Source organism: Xyrauchen texanus, chromosome 27 (assembly GCF_025860055.1).
Source record: "Xyrauchen texanus isolate HMW12.3.18 chromosome 27, RBS_HiC_50CHRs, whole genome shotgun sequence".
Taxonomy (NCBI): Eukaryota; Metazoa; Chordata; class Actinopteri; order Cypriniformes; family Catostomidae; genus Xyrauchen; species Xyrauchen texanus.
In genome coordinates, this window is record NC_068302.1 from 14,727,151 (window position 1) to 14,737,656 (window position 10,506).

General features: G+C 35.0%; 1 protein-coding gene across 1 annotated transcript; it reads right to left on the minus strand.

Annotated features, from left to right (window-relative positions):
* Positions 1-449: 449 nt before the first annotated feature.
* Positions 450-10,071, minus strand: orai1a (ORAI calcium release-activated calcium modulator 1a). The gene is made up of 3 exons (XM_052093688.1): positions 9,804-10,071; positions 4,746-5,322; positions 450-2,765 (listed from the first exon to the last, which is right to left on the minus strand). Exons 1-2 carry the CDS (start codon positions 9,915-9,917, stop codon positions 4,747-4,749), a joined length of 690 nt encoding a protein of 229 aa, XP_051949648.1. The 5' UTR covers positions 9,918-10,071; the 3' UTR covers positions 450-2,765; position 4,746.
* Positions 10,072-10,506: the final 435 nt, after the last annotated feature.

The window sequence follows — 10,506 nt, forward strand, 5'->3', positions numbered from 1 at the left end:
GAGTAAATCTAATATCACTGTTTTCCTGGAGATGCAACGCTGGAGAGAGAAGACAATAAACTCCTAATATGACTTTGCACAATAAAACTGAAAGTATAAGAACAAAGCCATCCCTGAAATCGGCAGATGCATAAAGTATCTTTTATGCAGTAAATAAAATACACCATGAAGAGTGAAAATAGGATAATTATTATTTATTATAATTATACCTGATGTACTGAAGAACTCATTCTACCCTCATTCATCAGACTGAAGGTAAAGATCTGCAATATGGCATTGAAATATTGCATCATGTATCATTTATGATATGCAACTGTGCCAATGCAAGTTTTGTTCATTTTTGTGTGTAATAATCAAGGAGCTCAAAAATACTGGTCATAATACCATTAGTGCCATTCTTAAGTTTAGTTCTCTCAGGTTCTGCTCAGGTATCCACTCAAAAGTTCTTCATGCACAATAATACAAAACTTTTTGATAAGCCTTTGGACATTTTATTTAGTAAATCATTGCATTCGATTTGACAAGTAGGTAAGTAGTATAATCTCTTTGAATTAACCAGCAAAAATGTAATCTCCCAGATGGCATCTAATAAAATCAAGAAATATTACAATAAATTAATTAAACCTCCCTTAATTTTGATATGTTTCTTTGAAATTCCAAAATACAAAAGACGCCTTTTTAGGAGATTTGCATTCCCATTAAAGGAATATAACTTTTACAAATGCAATCCAAAGACCTCCTCACTCGGTATTTAGCACTGAAACTGTTCAACAAAATATTAAAATGCTTTCAGCTTCAGACATTTTGCATGGTTCCTTTAGCTATTTGTAGTGTGTATTTTGTTTATATTGACTGTTTTGCTTGTGATTCAGCCAATTTTCTTAACCATATATATATATATATATATATATATATATATATATATATATATATATATATATATATATATATATATAGCCCAAGTTTATAGTGACAGATTACAAGTTTAAAACAAATGTATTAGAAAACACACCGTGCTTCCTCTAAAGTCTTTGCAAATTATAAAAATAGTACAAGTGTAAAAATGGACATTTCAAAGATATAATCAAACATACACTTCTGTATTGTTGAATGTAAAGTTTGAATAAAAAAAAAAAACATACATTTAATAAAGCAACTATAGTAACAGCACAAGATATAAGATATTTACACACAGAATATACACACAAGTTGAAACAAATAATTTCTGATTAAGTTGGAAATAAAAGACATTACTCTTAACACAAGTCTAAATTTGTAAACAAATTATATCAGTTTAAATTCCAGTTGACTAAAAAAAATATAAAAGCCCACTTTAAAATAGCTCTCAAATTGCTTCATCCATATTTTGTATTCACACTCAAAGCATGCAAAACAGAAAAAAGAAAATGAACAACAGCACATAAACTGAAAAGATGCCACCTGCTCGGCTGAATCACAAAATATTTTTTTTCCAAATTTGGGGGGGGGTTGGAATCTCCGAAATAGTGTTGAGTTACTCCAAAAGGGGGCGGCACTTCCACTTTGGTTAAGATTAGGGAAAGGATTAGGTTAGAATTTGAAGCTCACGACCCTTTTTGGAGCTCTACCTTTCTCATTCACAGAGGACAACAGAAATACGAGGCTTCTGACAACACCACATGCCAGAGATCTTAAAGACCTTTTCTTAAAGACATCTGTTCTGTGCAAGTGCATGGAGCGTATATTACATAAAGAACTGTTAGTACAAATGAATGGCTCTGTAGATCCATTACAAATAGCTTATATGCCCAATCGGAGTACGGTGGATGCCTCCCTGACCCTGTTACATAAGGCCCAGCACCATTTAGATAAAACGAATGCTCATGTTAGAATTCTTTTTATGGATTTCACATCAGCATTTAATACTGTACAACCGAACATTATAAAAGAAAGATTGCAAGATTTAGGTGCAAGTAGTTGGTTAATGTTATCGATTGAGAAATTTGTAAGAAATAGGCCCCAACGTGTCTGTGTTAATGGAATCTCATCTAATTGTATAGGCTTAAATTCAGGGTTACCACAGGGATGTGTATTATCACCTCTGCTTTTTTCTGTTTATAATAATGAACTTCAATGTAACAGGGACGATCTCACTTTAATCAAATACGCTGATGACTTCATTTTCATTTCTTGCCAGACGGATGCGAATAGTTCAACTTATTTTGAGTATGTTAAAAGTCTTGTACAGTGGTTTGATAAGTCATCTACAATTGAACATTGAGAAAACAAAGGAATTGTGCTGTGGGAATCAAAACAGGACAAGTACGACTGGCATTTCAAATGAACAAGTTATTATAAATGGTGTAAAGGTAGAGCAAGTTTCAAATTTTAAATATTTAGGTACAATCATTGATGACAAATCTCATTCCAGGAACATGTGGTTCATACACATAAGAAAACAAGACAGTGTTTCAGCCTACTTAGGAAATTAAGAAATGTTAGTATTGATAGGAGGGCCCAAACAATTGTTTACAGATCGATGATCAAAGTATTTTGAAATAAAACATTGTTTCGTGGTATGGTAATTTAACAATGAGACAGAAAATGAAATTAATACGAGTAATTAACAAAGCAAATAAGATCACCGGCCAGAAACAGAGCACATTGCAAGAGCCATTTTCACATTTTATGGAAAAAAAGCCAATTGCAGAATATTCAGGTCAGACCCATCCCCTCTATTCCTGCTTTGAGGCCCTCCATTCGGGCGTGGCTGCGTATACCATTGGCTAAAAAGAACATATATAAAAGATAATTTGTGCCATTGGCGGTAACTGTTTTAAACCAAATTATTAATTGAGGTACTATATATTTATATAGGTGTGTGTATTTGTGTATATATATATATATATATATATGCATATGTATTGTATTCACTAGATTTATGTATGTTTTCCATGTGTTTCATTATGTGGTATGTATGTGGATGTACAGTATTGTCTGATAAGATGTATTTTTTATGCCAGTGTCAAAGATTAATTTCTGTCCAGGAAATCGGAACAGACAATAAAGTCAAAACAAAACAATATCTCTTTGGCACGTTCAAGTACAATTAAGATAAAAACTAAAAAGCATGAATTATTAAATGTAGGACATTGCCATAGTAATAACATTTCAACTTCAAAGACATTTCAACCAGATGTAGGCTGATATATCGGTTTTAACAATTAATCAGTGCCGATGAGGTATACTGATTGTTGGTGTGTTCCTCCATGGCGGAGCTGGAGGGTTCCACACTAAAAACAGATTGGTTCTACAGTATAACAGCGACCCCTAGAGGTGCAATTAAACTATCACTGACATCTCATGGGGATTTGCTGTATCTAATTCTTTAATTATTGACTATATTCTTACATATTTTTATCCTCACTTCAATGTCTATTTTGTTATTGTGATTAGATAAATCAAGTGTTCTGAATTAAAGCGAGGGCATGCAAAGATAAAATACAAGAAACGAAAAAAGTTGCGGCTCCAACTTTTTTGGAAATACTAATAATTAAAAAAACAAAACTCATCTGGTGATATATAAAATCCTTAATCTGGTGAATATAGGCTATAAAAGCCTAATTAGGTAAATAATTAAATACAGACCACTGTGACGGAGTCAAGAGTCTGTCATTTCAAAATAAGAGTTCCAAAACAAGCGTGTATTCCGGAAATGTTTATAGGTAAATGTCCCGCGTTATGCGCAATATCGGTTTTTTTCCTGATAATTATTGGTATTTTGTTGCACAATAGTCTGCATGTGAAATTTTTTTCATTTTGAACTATCAGCAGAATAAACTGTTATCGGCCTATTCCACCACCATAGTTATCGTATTGGTCGACCTCTAATTTCAACAAATTTTTAAATGAATTGCTCAGCGTTGGACAATATATTTAGACTCATTTCATGTTTTCCTATTTTTCTTATAATTATATTATAATAATGAAGAAAGAAGTGCAATTTAGTAAATGACATTAAGACAGCTCCAGCTATTATGCTGACAGCACTGTTTAGCAAACTACACCCTCTGTATGAAAAAGACCAAAATAATGTAATTTTTCAGCAATTGCTCTTTTGAATCCTGCCGCTATATACACTATGTTTTCCAGTAGGAAGCATCCTATAAAAATCACTGAGAGTGAATGAATCATCTGTGGATAAGTCCACAATAGACAGTAAAAAGCAGTGGGGGAGGATCTATACAGAATAACATAACATTATTTTGTCTTGATGAAACTGAATCAATACACTGAGGCCAAGCATTATTATGATTATTCTTCCATTTCAAGCCTCTGACGTTATCATTTGTAACAAAACAATGTTAATTGCTCTAAAAGTACTGTAAAACATTGTGGCTCAAATTTTTTTAAATCAAGCTTGTACGCTCACTTTAGTCTTTGCAGAAAACAAACAATTATCTTGTTGTAGTCAAAACATTTTTTTTTAGCAAGATGCAACGTATACAAATATCTGATGTACTGAAACAAAACACACACACACACACACACACACACACACACACACACACACACACACACACACACACACACACACACACACACACACACACACACACACACACACAAAGAGCATGCTGTGACCAAAATATTGTGAAACTTTTGTATTGTATTGCAGAATCCCGATTCGGACTATCCTGATTGACAGTCCTTTTCATAGAGAAGTATTTGGTGTGAGAACAAAGACTCATCTAAAAAGTGCTTACATTAGGCAAAATGTGCTGAAGAAGGCTGCATATTGGTGGCATCTCCCCTGTGATCCAGCTCGTTCTGCAGCCGTGTGATGTTGGACAGAGCCTCCAACTCCTGGAACTGCCGGTCTGTTTTGTGGCTGACCAGTGAACGGTAGAAATGCACCGCAAAAACAATAAACACCAGGGCAAAGGGCACCATGATGATGGTGGAAGCGATTGCAGCAGCTTCTCCTGGGCTGATTCCTGGAGGTTCTGTGGGTTCATTAGGCTCTGGCTTTTTATTCTTCAAAGGGAGGAACTTCACCCAGCAGAGAAGGACCACCTCTGCAAGGAAGAGGAGGGTACCGATGACGGTAGAGAAGGCCCATGCCAGCTCGATGTGGCGATGCATTCGCTCGTGTGGTGATTCTTTTATGGAGTTAAGGTTGTGGACGTTGCTTACAGCCTCCAGGTTGGGCAGAATGCAGGTGCTGATCATCAAAGCAAAGAGGTGGACAGCTACCAGCACAGTCGTGCAGGCGCTGAAGGCAATTAATAAGCCAGGAGGGTACTTATGATCTTCTTCCAATTGGACCTCTACCATCGCCACCTGAAAACACATTAGGGGTTACCATAGGAGCACATGAGCCATACTGGGTGGATGGTCTCAGCCTGGTCTACATGATTCGATGATGGGACCTTTTCACATTTCTTTTTTTGGTACACTTTTATAGCAGTGAATGGTAGACCACAACAACTTTGGTCTTGGTTCATTTTGCATTTAAACTGTTGTTGTTGGATAGCCAACCTGAATAACTTTGAGATATATATATATATATATATATATATTTTTTTTTTTTTTTAGATTCTGTGTTTCTTCATTCGATCATCTCGGGTGTGACACGGCACTCCTCTTTGTCACTGTGTGTCATGAACACTGCGTGTTTGAACCCACAATGACAAATAACATTTGCAATTACACATTCATTCAATAAAAAATGTAACTGGAGTGTTTCGTTCACTAAAATCCTAATTTATATTTTCACGCCAATCTCGGTAGACAGCGTGTGCATCACAGCGCTTCAAGTCCGGTTCTGAAATGAGCCACTCATTCCCTTATTTGGACAGTACAATGTGATTGGAATTTAAAGTGCAAAATAATAATGGTTATCTCAAATACCTGCGAACAGGAATAGCAAGGGTAATATAAAAAAATATATTAAATATAAATTTACCCTAAATAATTGGGAACGCTAAGGAATAATATGTGGAAATTATGAAAAGGGTCCATTGGATATGAACTTTAAATATGGCACAATATATATGTCGGCACAAGGGTATAATGTAGAAACTGACATTAAGCCATTTTTGTAAGGGTTCTTCATATATTCATCTCTTATTTACAACCCCTTTTTTAAACCTGTTTTTGTCTTATATTTGTATCTGTAAATATGTTAAATACTTTACTTGAATAAAATAATGTAAACAAAGTGATTTTCAACTGTTCCGGAATGAAACGTTACTTTTAAATGCTTTTGACCGGTTATAACCGGTTCATTTTGTTCCGTAAATTTTTTTCATGAAACTAAAGGAGGTTAAAAAGTAAAAGGTTACATTGTCTCCAAGTCTTCACTGAATTTTTGTTAGATATAATGCTGACAGGTTTTGACTGAGAAGCAGATCAGTAAAAAAAGATATACTTAACTGTTAATTAACTGTATGCCGTTATGATTTCTGTGCTATTAAATCCACTACAAAGAAAAAAAATAATTGCTAAATTTAGCTCATTTTGATGAGGCAAGTAGCTTATTTTGGGCTTGATTTTCCAAACCATGTTGTTTGTTTCTCTTGCGAGATCTGGCAACACTGCAATTCGTCATTTTAAAAAGAACATTATTAACCATTATTTTATTGTGTTCTAACCGGTAACGATTTGGAAAGGAGGCTGCGGAACTTCTGAACTTTTAACGAAAAAATACAGTTTTTGAGCGAACAATGAAAAACATTTCGGTTTTAGTTCCTGGCTAATACCCAATTTAAAAGCAAAGTATGTTAACCAAACACGATGGGCCTCATTTATTAACTGTGTATACACTAAAAATATTTTAACCTATTTTTAAGATTTACACATTTCATAACAAAATTTCATCAAAACGAATTGTGTAATTTTTAACTACATTAACTTATTAAAACATGAACTATTTAGTTTTTAAATGTATTTAGTAAAAGATGACTAAATTCAATTTGATGAAATTTAGTTCTGAAATTAAAATGCGTAGATCTTAAAAAAAATGTAATTTTATGCAATTTTATATGTTCATAAAACCTATGTATAAAAGTTTTACACCGAAATCATGATTCTTCAACAAGTTCGCACTTAAATTTTTCATTTTCAGTAAAATTTAGAACCAACTGAAACCAATCGTATGGACACATATCACAGACTCCCAAAGCATTTAAACATTGATTTTGTTATATTTATATACACTGTACAGCATATAATTATTCGGAATTGAATAAATAAAGTGACCCTATAATTAGTTTGACTTATTTTAGAGCAACAAAAGGATTTGTGTTATAGCTCGATCTGAGGTTCTGCATAAAAGTGCAGGTGATCACGTGTGGTCTAGGACATATCAAATGTGTTTCAGCTGTTTTTGAGAATGACACTTGCCATTACTCGAAAACCTTGCCGTAAGCATTTGCAGTAGGGATTTCTGCAGATAGTCAACATTTTGTTTAACCTCTCGACACACTTGTATTCGAATACCAAAATCCCTATTCGTTTATTCTACACATGCAACAGGGGTCTCTTCAACCCGATCTGAGCACGATGGAAAATGACAAACCATTGGGTTTTTGGGCCAAGTCTATGGCGAGTTGGGGGCTATTCATATGTGTTTCTGTGTGTGTCTGTGCTGTTTTCCTAATTGTTTTTCTATCTAACATGCGCTCGATGAATGTCTTTGATCACTGCATGGCATCTCACTCTTTTTTTCAGTGGCTAGCGCAAGACTGCCACAGTTTTTGGAGTATACCCCTCTGCTTGCAATTATGGGTTTTTCCCAATCTGTGGCTGTTTTCAAACCGGGATGGTATTTCTAAACTATCCAATGAAAGTAGGGAATCTCAATGTAGTAGGCAAATCATGTAAAGCGGTTAAAAAATTGAAAATGCCCATGATTGGGAAAAGCCCATTTTTGTTCTGCAGAGTCTTAAGTCTCCATTTTTTAGACACCGTGTCAAGAACTTCCATTTTTATAAATGCATCTCAAGACACCTTGTGTTTCATTCGCTGCGCTGCATCTAGCTTTTTTAGCACAGGTGTCACAGAGACTCAACGTTCTGAAGAAGGTCAGATTGTAAAGAGAACTTCATGCGACTGCTACAATGTTACACATGATTCCAGACCTGGAATACAGTTTTTAACCTTGTGCTTGATAAATGTGCTCTGGTGTTTACAGAAATGCCGGTTTTCTTAAAGAGACAGTGCTGATTTACCACGTGTTCAACAAATCAATGTAAATACTTGTAAATAGCACAAAATATGCAATTAAACAATAAATGATATTGTATTTATTGAATACATCGATTTGTTCAGCTTTAAAAAGCTCAAATGTGACCAAAATTATGAAACACAAGTAAAATATTATTAATAAAATGAATATTTCATAATGTACCTAGTTATAAGGTCTCCTGTATAATTAACAGCATTAGCTGGGAGATAATTTATTTTATATGTAAGCAAAAGGGACATAATAACTGAAAAATACCCATGAATCAATATCGATTTGAAAGCTTGAAAATCCAAATCAAACTGAACCGAGAAATCCGTATCAATGCTCAGCCCTAGCGCATAAATATGCAATGTGCATGCACATTTATAAGTGAATGAGACTTGATGAGAGGAAATTCAGAAAGTAGAGAGAAAGTAAAATCACATTTATTTTGAAAAAGCATCTCGTTTCATAGGCAACATATGTTACTGAAGCTTACTGAAGGGGGAAGGGTACACCTTGGCATGCCTAATGAACTTCATAAAAGACTTCCTCTTATCTTAGACCTTCTTCCTCTCGCTTTTCCTCTTTTTCATCTTTGAACTTGAGGTTCTGATTTTGCTTACTAGTGTTCACATGGTAAGATGTGAAATTAGTTAATGTTGTGATGGCATTGTGCTAGTTCTTGTGGGGCAAAATGCTACATTTCTGTTCAAGAGTTTTGACAAGGAGGTGCAACTTGTTTGGAAGGAATAGGCCTAGTGTTCATAGTTTTGAGAAATAAGTATATCTTTAAGAAAATGCTGTGATGGACTTGGTTTTAGTGTGTAAGCAATTGAGATTAGGCTACTCAAGCAATTGAGTAGCCTAAAATACTTCCTGTGCATAGCTAATTAAGATGCATTAATATTAAATTATTGTTTTCATTTCACAAGAGTTTTCATTTTGGGGTGAGCTATCCCTTTAACACTGTCAAAGGAAACATGTCTCATTGGCATGATGGCTTGAAGATACATGAAGTGTTCCAGTAAACGGAAACCTGTCACAGCCATGATACAGCAGCCCTTGCAAAAAATGCATTATTGTAACCACAATTGCTGGCAAATTACCATACTTACTACCATTATGAAGGAGGAACCTCATTTAAACAGTGTATAATACTTTTCAGCCTTTTATGCATTTATATTTATATGACAGAAGTTCCAGTGTAACTGCAGTAATAATACATGTGGTAACTTAATGTATGGTATTTTGGTGAAAACTAAATTTTTGTAAGAGGCAGAACACTTGAATTATGCTTACAAGAGAGAATAGCAATATTATTTAATGTCAGAGGGAGTCTTAATGCATCCTTACTCTTTTAGAAAAGGTTGATGTTAAATGCAACTGCAATGTTAATGTGCAAGCGTGATATCTCAGTCCAGATCCCACTGATTACAAAAATCCATGACAGGTGCCGTTCGCGCATCAAAGCGATTGACATGTCTTGCGTCATGTTACAAGAGCGCTATAACTCCAAATACTTGTCATTCTTCTTCTGTCAAAGGTTTCTCATTTAAAGTAAAAATGACAAATCATAATTTTCTGGACTCACCATAGCGAAGCCGGAGAGCAGAGCGGAGGTTCGGCTGGTCGCTTTGAGTTTGGCTCGACTCAAGTAAAGTTTTCTCCATGACAGCGCTTGAAGCGAGTGCTCGTTTGAACTCATTGCGCTTCTTTCAATGTAAGTTCAAAAGTTATTAAACTTGTACGGATGTTTAAACTGATGTCGTCTTTATTGCCTCTGGATTACCCGGAGCACTTCAACACAATGTGGCATACTCCGATTGTAAAACTGCTAATTTGGGTAATGCCCCGTTTACTCTGAGAAACTACAAGTCGAACTACCCAGAATGCACCGCTGCTTTTGATTGCTTATGTAGCTGTTTATGGGGCTTGTAGTCCAAAGCATTCTTTTTCTTGCGGGAACTCACAAGTCTAGGATGTTCTTAATGTTTTTATCGTTTCAGTTCAAATATATGTGACGATCTTTAATTACTAGCTTAATTCTCCACATACAAATGGCTGTTTATTTGCTCCAGTAACCCATCAAACTCATGCGTTTATGTTTTGTCCCCCCCACAAATAACGATTGTGTTGATTATTTTATGTTTGTCTAACAGGTGCAGACTAGTTTGAACTGTTACCAGGAATGAATGACTAAGGTAATCTCTCTTCATCAACTCGGTGACGCATGTACAATCTTTGTCAACAACTGCTGGTATCTGATTAAGACGTCCACCACAAATCACCCATAG